The sequence below is a fragment of the Dryobates pubescens genome, chromosome 15 (assembly GCF_014839835.1).
Source record: "Dryobates pubescens isolate bDryPub1 chromosome 15, bDryPub1.pri, whole genome shotgun sequence".
Classification (NCBI taxonomy): Eukaryota; Metazoa; Chordata; class Aves; order Piciformes; family Picidae; genus Dryobates; species Dryobates pubescens.
In genome coordinates, this window is record NC_071626.1 from 15,581,351 (window position 1) to 15,604,704 (window position 23,354).

General features: G+C 39.1%; 1 protein-coding gene across 1 annotated transcript in view; it reads left to right on the top strand.

Moving 5' to 3' along the window:
- PTN (pleiotrophin) overlaps positions 1-17,094 on the top strand; it is a 69,786-nt gene extending 52,692 nt beyond the window's left edge. Inside the window, exons 4-5 of the mRNA XM_054167846.1 lie at positions 596-757; positions 15,925-17,094. Coding sequence (XP_054023821.1) covers positions 596-757; positions 15,925-15,977 — 215 coding nt within the window. The 3' untranslated portion in view covers positions 15,978-17,094. The remainder of the gene's footprint in view (positions 1-595; positions 758-15,924) is intronic.
- Positions 17,095-23,354: the final 6,260 nt, after the last annotated feature.

The window sequence follows — 23,354 nt, forward strand, 5'->3', positions numbered from 1 at the left end:
ATTCATACATAACAGTGCAGAAAGATGCGGTAGATCTGTCCTGGACAAGTTCTCTGTCCACAACTCAGATCTGATTACTCTTAAAAACTGCTTATTTATTTTTTCCTACTAAACAGCTTGCTTGGATATAGCATCCTCATTGTGACTTTACCAAGGCAATTAGTGCTGCAGTTGGAGACTTGATAAGTTCATAGTCGCACACATGTTGTTGAAACAATTCAAACCTTATTTGGTAACTTTTGGCATCACAAAAATGGAGGAGCAGCCATAGGGCATTTTCCATTGTTGATGTTTATTTATTTATGTTTAATTACTATTTATTGTGCATCTTCCTAGCTGAATACATTTTCTTTTATATTACAATATCCATCCAAATAGCAATAGGATTAAATTTTGAAATACTTTGTGGGAGAGATGGCAATTATCACTGCAAATCATCTTTATAGTTTTCTCAGGATTGCTTTCATCAGTTTTGTGATCTGTTTGTCTACAAACACTGTCTGTCTGTAATAACCTACTAGATTCATAATATATTTTTTTTTCCCCCACATTCAATCATTCTCTTTTAAAATTGCCATTTATTTGCATGTTTCAGCGGAGTGCAAATACCAGTTCCAGGCCTGGGGAGAATGTGACTTGAATACTGCCTTGAAGACTCGAACTGGGAACCTAAAGAGGGCTCTCCATAATGCTGACTGCCAGAAGACTGTTACAATCTCGAAGCCCTGTGGGAAGCTTACCAAACCTAAACCTCAAGGTAAATTCCATTTGCTGAAAGCTGCACACTAGTTCTTTCAAATCACTGGATTTGTGACATCCCACGTGCTTCAGTGGGAGCTCAGTAGTACAGAAGGTTGTAATTTCACAGAATAATAGGACCATTTAGGTTGGAAAAGACTTTTAAGATCATTGAGTACAATCACTAACCCAGCACTGCCAAGTTTACTACTAGGTCATTAAGCACCACATCTACATGTTTTTAAAATACTTCCAGGGATGTTGACTCAACTGCTTCCCTGGGCAGCCTGTTGCAGAGCCTGACACCCCTAGAACTTCAGGTTTGCTGCATCCTCAGGTAGTTGTAGAGAATGAGAAAAGATCTTCCCTGAGCCTTTTTCACAACCTTCCCTAAATTCTGTACTGCTCCTGTGTCTCATCAGTCAGGCAGAAAATGTTCCTGAGTTGTATGGTCAGAGCAGTCTCACACACAAGAGGTAAGCTAAAGCTTAGAGCACCATTTTTAATCTTAGACCACCTGTACTACCAGTTTGCTGATGCAACTAGACTTCCAAAGTACAGATGTTTTCCATAACTCACCTGTTGATGGGAAAAAACCCAAACAGTAATAGCATGCAAACATGCCTCTTGGTAAAGACACATTTTCTATATTTTTGGCCTGGTATCAAATAATGACTAGTTGAAAAAAGGACTCATTTCTTTCTGGACAGGTAGTATTGAAGGGATGTTCCTCTTGCTGCATGCTGAAATACATGAATGTTCTGCACCCTTGGAATTGTATATTCTTTATTCAAACATAGCAAGAAGGAGACTATAGAGTCTGTATGTCTTATTTAAATGTCAGTGACAGTGTAATTCCTAGTACACAGAAAGACATACAACCTGCATTTGCATTTCCAGGTGTCCCTTAGACAAACTTATTTTTGTTCTGATCATTAAAACCTTTTAATGTATTCTTCTGTTGGAGTAGCAGGTGTTATGTGCATAGTCTGATTTATAGTGGGAGTTAAAGCTGAGTGATCTTGTTTGAGATACAGAAGTGATGTGTTTTAAGTGGATTTCACAAGCTATGCTACCCTGGCATTTGTTTGCTTAAAACCAGCGAGGTAGGCTATATAATTACAAAAATAAATGTGATTAGGAGTGATGGGCAGCTGGGACAAGCAATTTTCAAGTTGTGGGTGGTGGCACACCATTGATCTGAGGAGTACCTGCAGGTGCCCTGTTCTGTTTGTGCAGCCAGAGACACATCTGGTGAGGTTGCAGATGCTTTCTCTGTGTGTGCATGCATCCGTCTGTTTTGCAGTCAGTACAACTGTGACTGGTCTTCCTCACACACCATCCATGGAGTTATCAGATAACTGCTGAGTGTGGAATTTGCATAGAAAATGGCAAGCTGTGAAGCAGAAAGGATACAACTAGGTTTTCAGAGACTAGCCGACTTGGTTGAGTTGGCAGTAATAAACATCTTCATTTGGGGATAGATGTGACTGGGTGGGAAGGCAGGAAGGCTGTGAGCTGTGTGATTTGATTGTTTATAAGTTTGGAGGGAAGGACTTTGGGTTTTTTTGAATAAGTTTCCATGCCTAAGCAGCATTTGGGAGTTTATTGAAACAAACTTCCTATTGCGCTGCCAGAAGGTCACTACCAGCAGAGCAACTGGTAACCTTCTGTCTTGTTCTGCTCCCACTGAGTCAGTATATTCTGTCAATGACTGTCAGAAGAGGGGAGAGGGTGATGCAGCAGAGCATTGATGTAGCATTATTTTGAGAGAGCAGTGCTGTTGGGTGGTACAGGGTTGTTTTCAATTTACAGTTTTAAAGGCAGATTGTGTGGAATTCCTGGATTGGAGCTGACTGATTGTGGTTATCACAGAATGGTAGGGGTTGGAAGGAACCTCTGGAGGTCATCCCCCTGCCAAAGCAGGTTTGCCTAGATCACGTTGCACAGAAAAAAATCCAGGTGAATTTTGAGTCTCCAGAAAAGGAGAATCCACAACTTCCCTGGGCAGCCTGTTCTAGTGCTCTGTCACCCTCGATGTAAAGAAGCTTTTCATTATGTTTAGGTGGAACTTCCTGTGTTCTAGTTATGAGTAAGTTACAGCTGAGGTTGAAACTTGGGACTGACTGCAGCAAACATAGTTTTGTGGTTTAATATAATTAGGAAACCTGACTTCATTTGATTTCAAAAAATAGGTATGGAGAAATAGATACAAATGTAGGTTTGTGATCATAATAACTGTGGGCAGAAATTCTGCTCTCCTGATTTGCATTACAAATCTCACAGCGTCTTCCTGTATGCCACCTGCTCATTCATCTGCTGCTGGCATTAATCAGAGAAGCACACATGGAAGTCACACTTGCAGGCTGCCTGTCACAGCCTGCCTGAGCCTTGAGCTAAAGATAAGAAATCCATATTGTAGCTCTACACGGCAGCTACACTGGACAGTGTGTTGGCAGCAGTAGGAGGAGCTAGAGTAAGAAATTAGGTCAAGTAGATTAGTACTGTGTGAAATGTTGTGCCCTACTGAACTTTATTTCTGTATTAAAAAAATCTGAGTGCTGACATATTAGCTGGACTAATAGCATTTGTTTTCTTCCTGAGGTGAAGATGAAAAGTAAGATATAGGTTATTGTGTGAGCACTTCTGTGATGGAGTGACTACATCAGTGTACAAGGGAAAAGCGATGGATGTCATCTATCTGGACTTTTGAAAAGCCATCGATATGGTCACCTTCTTTCAAAATTGAAGAGAGGTGGATTTGATAGGGGACTGTTTGGTGGATAATGAATTGGTTGGATGATCACATCCAGAGGGTAATGTTCAATGGCTCAACGTCCAGATGGAGAGTCCCTCAAGTGTCTGTACTGGGACCAATCCTATTTATGTTCTCATCAATAACATAGACAGTGGGATTAAGTGCATCCTCAGCAAGTATTAAATGACACCAAGCTGAGTGGTGCAGTTGACATCCCAGAGGGACAGGATGCCATGCAGAGGGCCCTGGACAAACCTGAGAGGTGGATGTGTCCATGTGAACCTCATGAGGTTCAACAAGGCCATGTTCAAAGTCCTGCACAGGGTGTTGGGGCAATCCTCTGTATCAGCATAGGCTCGGGGATGATGTGATTGAGAGCAGCCTTGCAGGGAAGGACATGGGGATACTGGTGGATGAAAAGCTGGGCATGAGCCAAGAATGTGCACTTGCAGTCCAGAAGGCCAACTGTGTCCTGGGCTGCAGCAAAAGAAGCATGAGAAGCAGGTAGTGGAAGTGGCTTGTACTGCTCTGTTCCATTCCAGTGAGCCCTCACCTGGAGTACTGTGTCCAGTTATGGAGCCCTCAGCACAAGAAGGGCATGAAACTGTCAAAGCAAGTCCAGAGGAGGGAAAGTGGTTATAGGGCTGGAACACCTCTCCTGTGAAGAAAGGCTGAAAGAGTTTTTTCACCCTTGGACTGGATGATCTATGGCGTATCTTCCAACTGGATGTATTCTGTGATTCTGTGAGAAGAGAGGCTCCAGGAAGACCTTATTGCAGCCTTTCAGTACTTAAAAAGGGCCTAGAAGAAAGATGAGGACAGTCTTTTTAGTAGAGCCTGTTGCAACAAGACTAAGGGGCCAAGGAGGAGGCTATGTTTAAACTAGATATAAACTAGAGGAGGCTACTGTTTAAACTAGATAGAAAGAATTTTTTTACTAGTGGTGAAACACTAGAACAGGTTAGCCAGAGGCATGGTGAATGCCCCACCCCTGGAAACATTCAAGATCGGGTTGGACTGGACTCTGAGCAACCTGTTCTAGTTAAAGACACCTCTGCTTACTGAAGAGGTTGGACTACATGACTTTTAAAGGTCCCTTCCAACCCAAAGCATTTTGTGATTCTATGTTTTTTGTACAATGGACTACAGCTACTTATTAGCCTCCATTTTCACCCATAGCATCATATCAATGAAGCTTCTTGTCTATGATATCCTTCCTGTCTAAAAGACATGAAGCATGTCATACATTATTTGAAAGGAGCAGGTTTGTTTCTGAGGCAAAGTGTTATCTAAGGTCTGCATTGATATGCTGATTGAGTACAGTACCTTCCTACTGTGATTGCCTGTAGTAGCAGGACAGTGGTTCTGACATTTAGGAGCCCTGGCAGAAGAATAGGAAGTGGCTTATTGATCCAGGAATCTGTTCTACTGCTAGTCAGTTACATTTCTGTCTGGTGTGTGCTTGAAGAGCTGCCTTGCTGAAGACATTTCTGACAGGAATAGGCTGAGAGTTCCAAATGCAAATGTGAACTGACTGACAATATTGCAATAACAAATACCAGTATATTCAGAAAAGGTTGTTTTCATGATCTTCCTTACTAACTCCTTTTCCTATGCCCTAAAACTTTCCTTCTCTTAGGCTATGTTTGTACCCTCTTTGTTACGTCACTTTTCCTTTTGATTTCTTATTGTAAATGGGATGATTAAAAGCCTCTATTTAGCTTCTCCAGTCATTTGCAGGTTTATATTTCTTCTGTTACTTTTTGTCACTTGCCATCTTTTTAAACTAAATCCCACGACTTAAGTATTTAATTGTATTACAGTTTATCCATGGTAAGAATTCTCTCTCCTAGACTTACTTATGTTCCTTCTATTACTGCAAAATCATTTTTGAGCTTAAGAGACTACAATATTCCATGCATATCCTCTATAGATTTGTGTTGGAAATACTGTAGTACTTCCTTTATTGTTCATTACACCCACTAAATAATTTAAATATAGTTTTCCTTTGATCACTGTTTCCATGTGGAGCATATTTCTTTATCTAAGACTTTCACATTTCTCCCTGACTCTTATATTTTAAAAAATCTTAATGCAGTTAGTTAAGAACCCAAGAAAGCAGATTATTTGTTTTAGGCTTGCCCAATGAAGTGCTGTCTATCAGATTTTACCTGACACATTTCCTTAGTGTGGCTTGGTGTGTGAAGTTCCACCTCACCTTCCCTGTTCTTTGACAAAAATGCTAATAAACTGATGTTATCTCTAAGTGCTGCTCACCTGTTGCTTATACATCTTTCCAGCTCATGCACATGCAACAACTTGGCTAGCAGGATGAATTCTGTGTCTGCTGTTCCATAGAGTTTGATCTATGCTTAACAGAAAGGAAAATTATACCTGCAGAAAAATCCCAAGGGTTATTATTTTGCAGATTTGCTGACAAAGTATATTTTGATTTGCCAGGATCTTCTATGATCTGTGGCAAAACTTCTGCTAAATCAAGCCAGGAGGTACTCATTAACCTTGGAAATCAATGCCTGCCTCATAAACTGGTGGTCTAACTGTTCTCCTAGTTTATTTTTCATTAGTCAGCATTCATGGTAAAGACTTAAAATCTTTTTAAAGAACTCTTATTTTAGAAACAAGCAAACAAAAAATAATTAAGAATTGTATTTTTTCATTATTAGCAGCTCCTCTGTCTCAATATTTTTTTGTTTCTAAAGAGCTGACTCTTAAGTATGGATTGCATTCTACAACACTTGGACATTTTGGAGCTCACTGCTTGCAGAAGAATTTTTTGGGAAACTTCACTGTATATTGGATTTAAGGGAGAAAGCAGATGATGAATCAGGATTATGCATTTTATCTGCATTTCTAACAAGCTCTTTTCTCCATAGCTTTGCTGAGGTGTTCTCAGGTCGGAAGACAATAGCTTGGTCCTGGGCTGCTGTGCTGAAATGTAGTTAACACAAGATGAAAATTGTTGTTCGTTCTTGAACATTGCATATTTGCACAGAGAGGTAGTCAGCAGTGTGACAGTGATATCCCAGACACCATGACTTTAGTACACAAATGAGGTCATGAGAAAGCCTGTCACAAAAGCTGGAAAGGATGAAAGGATTGTTTTTATCACAAAATCCCAGTAAAGACAGCCACCTCTCCTCTAGTACAAACAATTGCATATTCTAATCAGTGTCTGCAAGCTGGGAATATTCAAGATCTTCCTAAACGGTCTTGACAGATGTGAAAGACTCAGGCACTTCTGTCGAGTGGCTGCTCTAATGGTCATCTTCCACTGGAGAGCAGAAAACACTTCTGACATGCTGCATGTGGCCTACTTCACAGCCACCCAAACTTGATTGATGGTTGTTCAGGTTCCAGCCAGCCAACAAGTAAAAGAATGGGGTATTGTCAGGATTCAGGAAACATTTTGGTTCAACTGCTGAAAGGGGAGGAATTGATTTTTATTGAGATGGTTTACTCAATAGGCTTTAGGCTTTATATCTTTTTCACTCTTTCCATCTCTCTGATTCCTTTTCTCTCTCTCCCCATGACTCATATACTTTTACTTATTTATTTTTCTGATTAAGATAAAATTAAGTTGAATAAGCAGCCTGCTTGCTCTTTCTGCAAGGTACCCTTCATTTTTTTAATTACACTGCTTTCTGGTAAATTTGTAATTTTCATTCACATATTTATTTAAATAAATCTCCCTCTCCAATATTTTAGCAATTTACAGTATGATGTCTGATCTGTGAGTTACAGCTGGCTCAGCTCAGTCCTTGCCACAAAGGAAAACAATTCCAGCTAAGCTTGACATACCTTAATGCTGCTTACACCACTGAGCTCACTCCTCCAACATGTAGTGATTGGAAGGGCTTCTCATGTGAAAGAAGACGTACCTGAGTTATTAATGGCTGTAATCTCTTTCATGTAATGCAGATCAGGTGCAGCATTTGAGAGTCTAGCAACCTGTCAGGGCAATTTAACAAGTGGTAATACGATACTGCAGTGGAGAAAAAACTACACTCTGTGTTTTCAATAATTTCATGTTGTTTGAAGAGCTTTACTTATGACTTTAGTGCAGTATAAATAATTTCCACTACACTGTTTCTTTTATCTACCAATCTTTACAGGTAGCAATTGGCTAATCCATGTGTCACTCCTCAGAGCTGAGGAAGTACAGTTTAAAAAAAAGTAATAACTGGGAATTCAAAAGGTTAAGTGATTTTCCAGGTTTACACAGTATCAGTGGCAGGTCCAGGCACTCTGCTAGCAGCTGTTGGCCAGTAGCTGCTGTCCTGTTTTTTTCCTGCTCTGCAATTACGATTACCAGAATGTACTTCAAGTTGCCTGTCTGCACCACAGTCTGTAGGGTCTTTGGTTTTGACGTCAGTAATCCAAGTAGACTTAAGATGGTGCTGCCACTTACTTAACTCCTGTCTTGGTGTCAAAACATGAAGATGGACTTCTGTTAAAAAGCAATTATATCCTCGTCCTTACTTTGGTACCAGGAGCAGAAAACAACCTGTGGTTTTTAAGCAGCCTTGATTTCTACCTGTAGAGAAGTCATCTTACTCACAGTGCACTGCCATGACAGGCTGACTTTGCTTGTGGCAGGGATGACTTGGCTACTGGCCAGTGCAAGCAACTGAGAGTGATGTCTGAATGAATTCCTTACCTGATAAACTTCTATTCATTGCTCAGACAAACTGGATGATGCACTGACAAAAAGGACCACCTGCAGCCCAGCCAATTTTGCATGTTGGGCTGTCTACTTTTTATGGGATGCCCTCCCTTGGCTTTGCCTTTGTGCACTAACAAATATCTAGTTTTAAAGAGTAGCTGGAGGGGACACAGAGGGAGAAGAAATTACTTGTCAGGGCTGTGATTTTCTTTTGTTTGAAAGATGCTGGTGTCTCCTATTTTAGCATAGCTCTTGTACCATACCTCCCTCTGTAGGTTTCAGAATTCCCTGTCTTTAATGTAACTCATTAGTTGTGCAGGCATGCAGCTAGCGTAATAATTAGTATTACAGGAGGCAGAATAATAGGATCTGCTCAAACTAATTAGATATAAAAATGAGGGATTTTCTCATATTAGGAAACAGCTGTAACATTTTAACAAAAAAAACCCAGAAAGGCAAAATTAGGAGGTTTTTCTCTTGCTGTAAAGAGTAAGGCAGATTTATTGATGAATGGCCTTAGACATTGACCAGGAGCTTGCAGTGAAATACAGTAATCTGAGCTCTGCAGGGTAGACACTGGCAGTAGATGCCCAGTGGGAACAGCGTAGCTTGCTATTATTATTGTTGCTATCATCATGATTATTTGTATTGCATGAGTGCCCAGAGGCCTGAGCTGAAAAGAGTGCCATTGTACTAAGCACTGCATAAACACTGTGAGAGGCGGCTTTGCCATGAATAATGTATGCCTTATGGAGCTGAGAAATGTGAAAACCAAGAGAAGAAACAGTGGTCCAGCGGGGTGAGCCTGGGTACTAAATGCTTGCTTGTCTTTCTGGGTGCCCATTGCTAGTCTGAGGTCAAAGCTTGTTATATCAAGATGAAGTAAAACTCACTGGAAACTCTAGACTTTGAGACATATCTCTGTGATTTGGTTCCTTGCTACCATAATATGGGGAAATAGGATTTTTCTCAATTTAAGTAGGAAAAAGGGGAATCCAGGTAAGAAAAATAAAACACAGTGGTTGTTAAAATGTAGACCAGCCTCAAGCTGCTAGTAAGTTGCCAGTGCAGTCCATAACTAGTAATACTTGGATGTCTTATAACAGTGTTTTTTGTTGCCTCCATTTCCTTATGTTCCTTGGAAGCTTTGCACGGTAGTCTCCCATGAGACTGCTTTTGTACCACTGAAAAATTATACTGTTTGGATAAATAATTAGAATGCTTTGTCAGATCATAAGCAGGAAATTCTTGTAGGAGAGGAAGAAAGAATGAGAGGGGGGGGGGGGAAAGAAAGAAAGAAAAAAAGTAAGCTTAGGAAGTTTAGTGGGAAACCTAGCCTTTCATGTATTCTCACCCCCTGGTTTGTAACTAAGACTATTTTTTTTTCCCCCTGTGTTACCTCAAAAGATGGAAAAGTGGATATAAGGAATGCACTTGTTTAACCCTGTTGTGCAACTGGGACTTTCTTTTCGGCTTTAATACAGACCTTTGTGGGTGATAGTTTAAATAGTGTTGTTGTGTGTGCCAATTCTGTTACATGCTCATTGTCTCACTATCCTGGCTTTCAAGAGCAGTCCAACCTCCTTGGCATTAATTAGTGCCCTTGAGCTGTGAAAATGCCTGAAGCTGTGGGATTTGCTCTAATAAAAGATATACCATCAGCAAATGTTTACACTTGTTACTGTTTCCAACAGTACTGTTCCTTTCTGTCCTTTTCTTTTCTACTTCTCTACTTCCTTTCCTTTCAAGCTTTACACCCCCCGCCCCTTCTTTACCCCTCCATCTCATTTTCCATGTCAGCAGCTCTCTATCTTTTTTTCTATCTGTGCTTACTGCAGCTGTTTTGCAGGCAACTTTTCAGAGTGTGGAGCCCCTCTCCTGTGCCCTGGGGACAGATCCTATCTGGGGCAGATGCAGAAAGCGCAACTGAGAAATTCCTGTGTCTGGTTTAGAAAATCTAACTAAATAAAATAGGGTCTCTGTGCAGAGTATATCACAAAACATGTTGTGCTTAACAACTATTTGTATACTACAGATAGATAGATATGTATATGATCTGCTTGACATAAAACTGCCTCAGTGTGTGATCTTTTTACTGTATAGGTATATGCCAAAATCAAAATGGATTATAAATACTTTTTGTTGGCAACAAGGCTCCTGCAGACATGCGAATGCAGAGAGTAAACTCTGAATGTGTCAGTCTGTGCCTGCACCTGTCTTGCTGGCATTAAGAGAGATCTTGTGTAAAGCATAGACAGAGGGCTGAAGAGTCAGCTGAGACTGGGTCCCTCTTGTGCTGAGCACAGAACATGACAAAGAACAGTAAGAAAGTCCATACCCTACATAAGCACAAGTACAAATGTACCAGAGGCAGATAAGAAGCAGCAAACAGAAGAGCAAAGTGAGCTGTTTCTGGAAATAACTTTCTAGTTAGCTAGATCCCTTAAGCAGACTTCTTGCAGACTTCTCAAGCAGACTTCTCTTGAAAAGTTTATCCATTGCAGTCTTCTGAATACTTACTGCTGACGCTCATAAAAGCTTAGCTACATGTGATACAGATGTAAAGAAAATGAGACAAAACTTTCCTGATCTTTATCTTTGGGCAATTAGACATTCTAAATCAGCCCAAAGCCCAGAAAATGCACATGTCTTTGTGATCTTTTGTGTGCCTGTGCTTTGGCAATTGTGAAACTATTTTTTTTCAATCAAATATTTGAATTAAGAAAATCACCAAAATTAAACCTTTCTGATTAAAATCCTTGTTTCCAATGAATTACCTTTTCTAAAATGCTCTTCAATTCCTAACTAGTTTAAGTAAGGATGTTAAAGGGAATGTTTGCAGCATCTTCTATCTCTGTCAGGTTCAAGCAATGGCTTCTAGCTGTCTAAGACTGTTCAGAGCTTTGTAGTTGGTTTTAGAATAAATGGGATTATTTTTTCCCTACATTGATTTCTTCTTGCAATTCCAGTAGAAAGAAAATGAGTAAAACTCTTTTCATGGTGGCTCTCTGGTCCATTTATTTGTCACATATATTAGTATTGGTTACAGGCAGAAATCTGTTACCCATTGCAATGTTCACATTGCAGTCTACCCTCCTGGTTTATACAATGCAAATCCACCCTTTAGGTTTGAATTGGGTCCATCTTGTGTTTAGTTGTGGACGAATCCAAACCGATCCACAATGGAAATTTAGCAAAGTGAGAAGCAGAACAAAACCTGCTGGAAAGGAATGACTGGAAGAGTGGAGAAACTGAGAAACACAGTTAACTAGAGAAAGCCATTAAGCAGCACAGAGCTAAAGTGTGGGGATATAATCAGTGGTAGTATATTAAGTAAAAGTCACATCAGAGTCATTGATTCTTTGGAGGCTTGACTTTGTCACATCCCACTCAAGCCAAGAGGGAGGAAGAAAAATGGAGTGACTCTTATTTGATGATTTAGTTGGTTCAAATTAAAGAGACTGCCTGACTAAAGTTATTTGTGTGTACACTTGATGTGTCTAAGAGAAAGGGGGAGAGAGAGAAAGAAAATAGGTAAAGATCCAGATCACCACTCAGGTTTCCAGATCTGTTCCTTGGGTCTTCAGTGGTGGGAGTGCACCTGCCAGTGTGTTCAAGTCCTTTATATTCTTTGCCAAAAAGGGTGTTGCTTTGTGGCTTCATGATGTGTCCCACATTTTGCATGGAAAGTGCTGGAATGTGGTGCCTACTAATGTTTGCACATGCCTGGGGGAAAGGGCAGCATTAATCCTTGCCACCAGTTGAGTTTGGAGATCCTGTATTTTATTGCCCTTTGCACACTGTGCAGCAAACTTTCTTATCTCAGTGGAACATATAAAAATTTGGTAAGGAGGCAGTGCCATCCATCCTCTGATGCATTCCAAGCCCTGTAGAGCTGGTGTGTTTTGTTCCTTGTTTTAACCACAGAACACGTTCTTGTCCTAACTGCAAGGCTACTGCCTCACATGGTATTTGAGGCATCAGCTTGTTCAGATCAGTCAGATCAACTTTCTACTGCTGTTTAGCTAGTAGAGTATTACTTCTTTTTCTTCTTTTTTCTTTTTATTTTTAAATTTATTTTCCTTTTTCTTTTTCTTTAATTCTTTTTTCTTTTCATTTTTCTTTTTTTTTTCCTGTCCAGTGGAACCATATTATTCAAAGAGGCCTTTCAGAAGAATTAATATTGGAACAAAATTGCTGTTGTAATATAGTTTTTCTTCCTTAAACTAGCTGGAATGCATGAATACTATGTATAGTGCAGGAAAACAGGAGAAAAAGGTATTAGCCATGAGAGATTCATTTGTCTAGAAGCAGAAGAAATACCATATATAAATGATATTTCACAAATCAAGGTATTTGTTTTTACAGTCATGGAAATCAAAGATAGTACAGTTTCTATTTCTATAGATTAGAGTGAACCTCTTTAGAGTTTCGTTTTTTTTTTCATCAAGGGATAAAATCCTTGGCTTGACCAAAGTCAAGTCTGCTCCCTTTCACCTGGATTGGCATTCCATCCCCAAAATTCAGAAGTTCCCTGCACCCCATGGCAACCAGATGCTTTGGAAAATTTGTCCCCATGATAGAAAACTTGCCTTCCTCTATACTCAGTGGGACTGAATGCTAGTTCCTGGGGAAACTGCTTCCTGAACACCTGGTGTTGAAATACTTCACTCTAACCTTTCATCAGCAGAGCTTTTGCTATTCTGAATGATTTATATTGCTTTTGGGGAAACTACTTGACTTTTATATACATGAGTTCTGCAGTGCTGTGAGGGAGTCATTACCTTCTTTTCAACAAATGAAAATAAATACCTGCAAATCTTGGCATACAAAGTTTAACTTCCATTAAAATGTAATTACCTCTCTGCTGTGCCTTATACATTAAGAGTGGCTTGAAATGATGTGTGGCTCCAGTTTGACATAATTACTTTCCTTTACTGCTTGCATAGTTAGAATGAGGTTCCAGAATAAAGACTAAAGAGGGCCACTGCCATTTCAAATTGCATAGAGAAATTTTTGTTTCCAAAATTAATTTGTTTACTTGGCAAAATTCTCACTGGAACTTTAGTTACTAGTCATCGCCAATTGGTAGAAGTGAGAGAGATCCCAGTGTGGCTGTGTGAGCTGACATGATAGCTTGTCATGAAAGTTGAAATAGTAGTGAAAGGTAAACAGAGCTGAGAACAATAAAGCCTGAATGTCAGAGATGCAGAGTAGAAGACATGAACAAAGTACATCTTAATGCTTTGTTAGCCATGGACATGCAGCAATTTGTAGCCTGACCACAGTCAAAACAGTTGGAGGGCAGCTATAAACGGACTTGTGCATGAGTGTGTGAACGGCAATGTGTTCATGGGTGGGTGTTAGTTTCTGTGGTAGGGCCTGAGGACTGGGAAATATTTGAGCAGTTAATTGTTTTTCTTTTTTACTCCTGTCACAACTCTTGGGATGCATGTCATTTCATGGAGCAAATGTGTCACTTACCTGAAAGGTTAAGCTGTGGCACTGTGAGTACCTCTAATGTGAGAGGAATTACATCACACACAGGAGGGTTTGTGTGCTGAAAACATGAAGAAGAGTCAGTACTCTTTGTAGGTACATGAGGCTGGCAGTTTGCCAGATCATTAAAAGACAGACAACAGAAAGGAGCTTTTACTAACAGGAGCACATATAGGCTCAAAAGGATCAAGTGCAAATTAGTAAAGTAGTGGTTTGTCTGGTACCTCAAGTCAAGGGAGGATGATGTGATGACATGACTCTAGACCAAAACTTCCTCCTTACAGTGACTTCACCCCTCTTCTGGATTCTGATTGATAAAATACCACCGTTTCTTTCAGAGAAAACAGTGTTGGAAGGAAGAGAGATTGAGAGAGATAGTACAATCAGTTCAGAATTTAGGAGGATTGGTGATATGCAGAGGGAAGATTTGAGGAAGTGGAGGGTGTGGGTAACAGAAGCTTGGAGGGGAGACAGAAAAATTGCAGGGCAAAAAAGCTTTATCTGAAAGCAAATTAAGTATTAACTTAATAAAAAATGACATTTTTAGAATGACAGGTTGTAAAACAGTGCCAGATTCTGTGAAAGGTTCCAGGCTGCATATATGCATACACACAGGCACAATCACAGGCACACATACAAAGGCGAGGGTGTGTGTGTGAATAAAGTGTGATTTTTACATTTTCAGATGCAAATAATTTGCTTCTTGCTTTAAATTATTATTCCATTAAATGTTAAGCAAAGTTTTTAAGGGAACAAGATTTTATAGCAGATTATGTGACAACATGAAATAGATATTTTATTTTGCTTTGACTAGAAAGACTATTAGAAACAAGCTTTGAAGATGAAGAAAAAAATAAGGGGTTAAACCACTAAGCAGTAATCAAAGCAATGTGATAACCTGAGTGTAGCTTCTGCTGAAGGTATCCTGGCCCTATCCATAGCTGAAAGATCACAGTGTAGTTTTCATGACTTTAATGCTATTAAGATAGTTATACCAGAGGTGGTGGTTACTTGGCTGTCTATGTTATGCAAACTAGTCAGAGAGAAAAGAAACATACTCACAAAGAACAGTACTACCTTAAGGGCCCAGTGTTTGTCTTCCAATTCATGGTGATATTTGCCCTTCAGCCTTAAGACAATTTGTCTTTGTTTGGTTTTCTTTTTTTGTTTTGTTGGTTGGTTGATTTGTTTTTTTGAGAAGTTAGGAACAAAGGCAGGATTCAAAGAAGCAAAGTGAGATCTGGATGTAGGCAAACATGGTTCTGCTTGTTTGATGTTTTGTTTTCAGGAAAGATGCTTCACAGAAACTCAGTTTCCATCTCTGTAGAACCTGTTGTGCTATATTTTGTGGTAGCATCCATGAGGGTTTATTCACTTCCCCAGTGAGAGCTTAATTCATACTCATTTTTAGGGCCCTCTGAATTTCCCCTTGACTGTGGAACGCCACACCACTCTATAGCACAGAGAAAGTTACTGCAGATGGTAGTATAACATGCAAACTTTCACTTGTAACTTCATATCATTCCCTTATTTACCCAATAGTAATAAGAGAAGCACACGCTCCCTAGTCTCTTCCCTATCCTATCGGTACCAGCAAGCTGGACAGACCGTGCTCAGATGACTCCAGGCCAAACTTCATCTGCCTCTTAAGTGTTAGGAGGGGTTTGTCCCTTACAAAGCAGGGAAGCTTTGGCAATGGAGAAGCTGGAGAAACAAGTGAGCTTTCTCACCACACTCTAGAGCTACTTTCATATTCAGAGAAAGCCAAAGACTGACAATGAAAGAGAAAGGAAGCAATGGAAGGGTATGTGTGTGGGTAGTGTGTGCAAAGATTTCTTCCAACTTTTTACTGAGCCATGACCTGGTTTCTCCAGGAGCTGCCTGCTGTTGAGTTTTCTTATTTCTGAAGCAAGTTCCTGGGACAATGCTTTGCATACCAAACAGGGTCAGCTGCTCAGATAGGAACTGTTCTGAACTGCACATGCACTTCTCTTTCCATCTTTTGTTGTTGTTGTTATTGCTGTTATTGTTGTGGGTTTTTTGTTTTGTTTGCTGTTGTTTGTTTTTGCTTTGGGGTTTTTTAACTCCTTTTATTTCTGTTTTCTCTTTATGTATTCAGAACAAAGAAACAAAATTAGGTTTATGTGCATAGAGACAACAAAGGGAACTTTCAGGGATATTGTATGAAATTTATTGCAGTGACTGCTAGATGCTAATTTTTTAATGGTTATTTTTGTCTTGACAGAATCCAAGAAGAAGAAAAAGGAAGGCAAAAAACAAGAGAAGATGCTGGATTAATGGAGCTAGCTTGGGCAATGTGAGAAAGGGACATCAGCAAACTGATCAGTTAACAGTTTCATTTATATCTAGGCATTTTACCCTAAAATTATTTATAGCTTAATGGTATCATAGAAGGAAACAAACACAGAAAAAAAATATCCTTTTTTTATTACTTTAGTATTTTTAATGTATAACCCTAACAACAATTTTTAGAGGCCTGTAATAAAGGACTCCAAACTCATTTAGAAAATTACGTCTATTGTATATCAAACAATATAGAAATTTCAAAAGTATCTTTTTCTCAAGTCTTGCCATAGGTCTCAATCTGGTCATTACTCCATGCATGCAGAATATGAACCTCTGTGGAGCTCCGCTGAAGCCAGTGGTGCCCTGTGTGGACGCAGTCTGGCTGGCTGCAATTCTATTTAAGATTGGGATCTTGTATCTAAAAAACCCAGGCTTGTTTCTTAAGTTCTTATTACATCTGGATAACTGTATGAATTTATTTGTCTAAAGAAAGGATGGGGGCATTTTTATTATTTTTTAATATTTACAGGCAAAGCTTTTTTTTTCTTGGCTGTGTGGTGAATTGCAAAGCACCACCATCACCAGGTAAAAAAACAGTAGCGCATCTATCCTTGGCCATATTTTAGATACTGGCAGTAAAAATCCTGAAACTTTTCAATAGCTGGACATAGAAAAGTCCTAATTTTTCACTTTTTTTTTTTTTTTTTCCTAGAAATGATTTTCCAAGTGGAATAACAGCAAAATTGTCAATTTTAAAGCCTGTCAGTGCTGGTGGATGGTAACGTCCTGTATTTTCCATATAGAAGCTGAAAAAAAGCTGTCTTTTGTTTGTGGTTTTTGTCAGAAGGGAGAATATCCTTTTCAGAAAAATCTAGTTGAAATTCTTGTGATTCTGCCTGACCCAACTGCTTTCTGTATCAGTGGGAATCTTCCTGTTGAATTTAATTATAGCTGGTTGAAAAATACTATGTCTGGTAGGAAGTAACAGCAGAACGCTGTTTGGAAACTGGGGCTTGAAACCAATAGGAATGAAATAATTTTTTTGTTGCTGTTGGTAAAGCAGAAGGGAAATACAAACCCAGTACCTTTTACTTTCTTCCATTTGTATATAAGTTAGAAAAGCTTGGAAAATCTCAATCAAAATAAAAATAGTTCTGTGATCTTAATTTTTTTTTTAATTTTAAATGATCTGCAGGGCAGAAAAAGAAAAATGATAGCCATCTGCTTTTCAGTTTGTTCAGTTTCACCTATTCTAAATGATAGTAAGTCCTGAGAAAAGTCACAAAATTTAGAAGATCTGACAGAAGTCTGATCTGTCCCTAGGTGAAGGGTTGTTTATCAAACTAAACAGCCAGCAGACTAGACTTTTTGGAGGAAACATAAGGGATTTCAGTGCCCAAATTATTTAAAAAATAACTATCTTGAATTCTAAATCTTAAGATTCAGCAGCAAGAAATAAGCTTTGCTGTTTGTGTGGGCTGCAGGACCCAGTGACTTGAGCGAAGTTGCAGCAAGATGTGTTCATCTGAGTAAATCACCTTGCTCTCTGGGGATTAACTTGTAGACAAGCAGAGTCTTTTCCCAGACTAACCTCACTCCCCTCTTCTCTGCAAAAAAGTTATAATAGTTGCAGAGCTTGCCCTTGTTTTTCTCACATGGAGAGTATGGCTGATCTGAACTCACTGTGAGGCAAGCCCTTCTGCAGATGTTCCCCAGTCCTTTTGAAACCAGATAGCCAAGGCTGCACATAGGTCAAGGTAGACTAGCCACAATTATTTCCCAGACTGCTTGGGTGTGCTTTGCAGTTTGTCTTGATGTCCTCATTACTTTGACTGTGCTGTTAGACATACCTGAGCCAGTGGTATGGTTAAAAATGCCCCCAACTTGTGGTGGATGTGCAATGACCAAATCCAAAATCATAAAGGCTCATATTTGGATGGTTCTGGGTGCTATTTGGTTTGTTTGCAGTTCAATTTGGTCTCCCTGTGCTTGTGCCTCAGACTTAAAATAATGGATTGGTAGCAAAGGGAGAAGGAAGGTTTTTCACTCACCAAAGGTTTGTCTGTCTAAATGCTGCATCAGTTCACTTGAAGTTGTTCAGCTTTGAGTGCAAACACTGTTGCACCATTGTCTTACACTGGTTAATCTAGTCCATTTTTCATAGGAAGATGGCAGGAGTTGGGAAATGATGCTGTGACCAACATTTTGACTATCCTTTAGTAAACCTTAGATGCAACTTCTGATTTCCACCTCTGTGAGTAAGAGGAACTTAAATTCCCTTGTGTTTCTTCTGACACCTTATGATTATCTGTCCCTTTGGCTTATTAAAGGAACATTCCTAATAGTTTTTGAAGGAGGCCAGTCAAGTTCTTATGGTGGTATAGAGCCTCCATGGAGAGAGTTTACAGAAAACAATGAAACAGGTGAAAAAATACCATGGTTGGACCAGATTAAAGCTCAGCAGTCCTGGTAGCAAAGGGCATGAAATAGAACACTTCCTCTGTACCACTCACCCATATATGTTTGGATTTATATTGGCATCTTGCTGTTGACAGTACTTGGAGTGGTATCTGTCATACTTTATACATGATTTAAAAAGTTCTCAAAAGAGCAACATAAAACATTCTGTGGAAACTCTGGCTATGGAAGAGGTGAAAAAAGGCATTCATGTCAGAATACAGAAGACTGAACCAAATAAGTTAGTCAAGTCAGCTCTGAAAGGAGGTACCTGGTACCCAACAGGAGCAGTTGCTTCACTAGTGACATTATTAAGAAAGCAAAAGGCAAGTGTCTGAACAAAATCTCTTCCTGCCATATCTGTTTCAATTTCCACTTGAGTAATTCTGAATTTTCCTTTCTAATCTTCTACTCTGCCTCCTGTAGGAGGGCAAACTTGTCTGACAGTGCTGTGGGGGCGGCTACTTCAGATGAAAAATGTGTTTTGCCCTCTTGGTGCTATCCTATTCAAATGGAAAATAGCATAGATGTATTATTTAGATAGTTTAACCAACTGAAACTTGTTTCACAAAAGCCCCTCTTGAGAAGCGGCTTTCGTCATCATTTGCTATCCCCCATACGATATGGGGAAGGATAGAAATCCCCCAAGTGACAGCCTTTTTCTGAAGTACTAAAATCAATTAGAAAAGAGAGGGATGAGTTTCTGATGATCTGCGAAAGATGAATCTATATCCAGATTCTCTGGATTCTAGCAAGCTTAAAATTAGGAGAATTTGAGTATAACTCCCTTCCTCTAAGTAGGCTGAGCCATTCTTCTAAGAAATTAGACCTGTCTTTATCTTGATTCAAAATAATATTTGAGGATTGGGACATTTCATAACTTTTGATATGTCTCCATAAAAAACATGAGTGTATTAAAAGAGAATCGCTACTTTTTAGCCAGGCACATTTGACACACTATTTAAGTGCAGCAAAACTACAGGGAAAGGCTCCAGGAAGGAGAAGCATTGTACATGCAGGTAAATACTAAGTTGTAACTCATTGATTCTCATCTTCTAATTCCATAATGACATTCTGGACTGGACTGTTTTTTAATGGAGAAAAAATATAAGAAATTAAATGAAAGCATAATAATCATAAAACATATCAACAGACAGTGTTGGAGACTTTGTCAAGAAGTGGCAGGTATGGAGTCTGGAGCATTTCATACAAACATCTTTGGCATGCTCCTTGAGCAGGATTAGTGGCTGGCACATTTATTTTTATGCTTTTCTTGATTTGTGCCTTAATGAAAACTAATCAAATGTAGACTGTTACAGAGAAGTAAAGGAGGCAATGCCAAAAGAAGACAATAGTATATCTCCTTTTTGGCTTAGGACTGCAAGCTGATAGGAGAAAATGCCATGTATTTCTTTGGTGTATACCTTTCACCACTCGGCATGCAGTAGTGGGCAATTCAAGTAAAACAATGGAGCAGTAGGATGAACTAAGAGGAGATCAACGCTCATGGAGACTGCTTGTGGCAACAGGCCTATAAACCCTCTGAAACTAACCATGCTGCTAGCAGTGAACATCTGAAGATAAACATTGTGTAGCATTAGTATTTATTTAATGAAATTGCATAGCATATAATAAACTTATCTGAATTTTCATAGTCTAATAGGCAATGAGGGTAGGACAAAAGCCAACCTGAATTTCCACTGGTCCAGGAACTACAACATTAATAATGTAAACCTGCCACTTTTCTAAAGCAAAATATTGGTGAGGTACACCATTTTGACATGGTACAGTAATCTTTTACATCTCCCAAATTTTTATAGGAAGGGGAAGTAGTATATCAGTGGGGTAGTTGTCTCATATTCAGTCCTTTTAAACTCTCTAGGATAGCATCTTATGTGAACTTCTGTGTTCTCTCCTTTGTGGAGACAGATTATACCTGTTGTCTATTTTCTGTCCATCCTGCCAAGGCATGCTATCTCTCAGACAGTCTTCCATGGATATTGTTGATTCTTCCTCATGCTGTATTCTCCATTTCTTGCTGGGCTGTTGCAAAACTGCCCCAGCAAGCCCCTACCATCAGGTATCTCTCACTGTGTCCTAAGATTAAAGGACGTGGTAGCAACTGGTTGATCAGAAGATGACAATGAACTGGGAAATATGAGAGTGAGTAGAGGGATTCCCTTAATTCATTGGGAGAGTGGCTTGCTGGTAAAGCCTTTGTCGTAGCTTAACCTGGGCAAAGCTTCCTAGGGGATAAAAATACATCCCTTTTGATTGAAAATTAGAGACAATGATGAAAGAGTCTCTGCCTTTAAAGAGAAAAACACCTAGATAAACAGTGGCAAGAGGATGCACACTTTCCCATTTTTTGCCATCCAATTAGAGGAAAGAGACATGATGCATAGAGCTTCAGGAACAGTGAAAGACTTGTCTGGGAAAAGTAAAGAATGAAAAGAACCTCTTCTACCCCATGGGTATTTGCATCTGGAGAAGGTCTAGATAGCCTTATTCATAGCAGCAGAAAACTTTCTATGCTTCTGGACCAAAACTAAATGATGCTGAAGTCTAATAATTTTCCTAATGTTCCCTTTCTGCTAACCTTAAAAAATGGCAGTCTATGTATGGTTCATTACTCTGATCTGATCAGAAATGTGGTATTTCAAAGAAAAAAATGGGAATTCAACTATATTCAGCTATCATTATCTAATTGCTGGGACTCTGCAATCCTTGTGACCTTTCTGTGGTTTGCCATTTAAATGCAGAGTGTCTTGAAGTCCCAGATGGCTGAAAAATGCGTAGGTATCTCTTCACCTTTAAATTGCTCAGCTTTGAGTGAGTTGCCTATGAAAAAAAAAACCAACCTACAGTTTTTATTCCCTTCTTAAAAAAAAAAAAAAGAAAAAAAAGAAGAGTAGTACCAAGCAAAACCAACAACACAACTTGAAGCTTGTACTCATTGTATGAATTTACTGTTGAGGTAAAACAGAGGCTCCTGAATATTGCCATTTCAGAAGGTCATTGAAAGTTAAAGACTATACAAAAGCTTTAACCCTGAATTCTGTGTTGTAAAGCTAGGAAAATGGATAACCACTGCAGGGCTGTCTTACCAGTAGCTAATTTCATTCAATCAATTACACTGTTTGCATTCCCTCACCCTAGTCTTCCTTGAATTATTTAACTTTTCTCATTAGGTCATTCATTACACTTCCCATACTATAATTGCGTAGTTCATCTAGATTTTTACACCTGAAGGAAATGACTGATAATCCAGAGTGTGTTGTGGTTCCTGAGGGGACCTAAAGCAGGAACAGGCTATTAGTGCTGCAGCTTAGAGCTAGGAACCACCTAATGAGAATGTCAGCATCAAACACAGCAGCTCCCTAACACACATGCATACATACTGCATATATATATATACACACACACACACATATAATTTCCATACATGGGAAAGAAAAACTATAGAAAAGTACATCCATAACTCAAAATGTGTCTCACAACTAGTGCTGCATGTTTTCAAGCTAAAGCAGAAATGAAAGAGCTTTTTGTGTATTGTTACTTACACAAGGGTGCAAAAGTAGCATATAGGATGAAGAACCAGATTTCTTCCCACCTGACTGTTTTATCAGTTTAGGGATAGCTGTGTCCAAGAAGAAAAATGCAAAACACATGCCAGTGAAATGGCCAATAGGTCTTAGTATCAGAGTGATGCTCTCTTCTGTCCTACCAAGTACATGGAAGGGCTTCAAAGTGAACATTGATGTGGAGGCAGAAAAAGGCCTTTTCTCTGCCAATAAAAAGTGAGGGAAATGGGGGGGGGAGAAAAAAAAAAGAAAAAACAAAGTAAATAATTTTAATACTTGTAGTTTGGGTGTTAAATAGAAAGAAGGAATGAAAGTCAAAATTAACAAATTAAAGCCTGAATATTGTGTTCAATTGATTTCTAATTCTGTACATATCTATTAAACCAGTGTTATGTGATACCTTCTCATGAGTTACTCTCTTTATCCTGTTCCTTTTCCTTTTTTTTTCCCCTAGTTTGTATATTGATTTTGTACGCTAGCAGTGTACTACCTTTTTGATTTTATTGTTTGTTTGTTTTTTAAACATGTATGAAAGCCATATATCCGTATTGTAGAACGAAAGCATTAATCCTGTAACATCCCTTAATGTTTCCCTTAGCTCTGTGGGATTGTGGGAGGCTCTAGCCAATGTATATGTTTACCAATTGTATCAACATAATTTACTTGCTCTTAGTGGCGATGAAGAATTAAATAAACTAATACACAGACACGTGGTGTTCTTATTTGGTAGGGGAAACTGGGGGACACACACACACACTTCTGAAGTTTCTCACATGAATTTCAAGTATTAGCAGTCTTTATTGGACTAGTTTCTCATCAGCTGCAGGTGTTTCTCATCACACAAACACTATTCTTTGTAAATTCAGAAACAGTTTTAGTCTCTAGGAGGAAATCTGTCAGAAAATTGTTCCAGCAGAAAACATATCTTTGGTTTGTGTGTACTGAAGTCTGCCCCAAATGCCTGACATCGGTTCTGTGAGGCAGCTTCTTTCGGTACACTGTTCTTTCAACCTGTGTGATATTAATGCAGCGATGGGTTACAGATGAGGAATGAGGTATTTTTTCTTTAAATAAAGCACACTATCAGCTAAGCAGTGGGGAAACCTTATTCCCAGCATTCTAATGCTCATCTGTTTTACTTTTTACTGTGTGTGTTTGGCGAGAGGTGAGAGGCTGATGAGAGTAGAGCATAGAAGTTAAAGTACATTAATGATCTAAATAAATTCAGATAATTCTCATTGTATGTTAATTTTGTCTTTGTTCTTCTTTACCCTTTTTTTTTCTAAATGTACTTTCTTTTTTCAAATACTTCTCCTGGTTTTGTCTC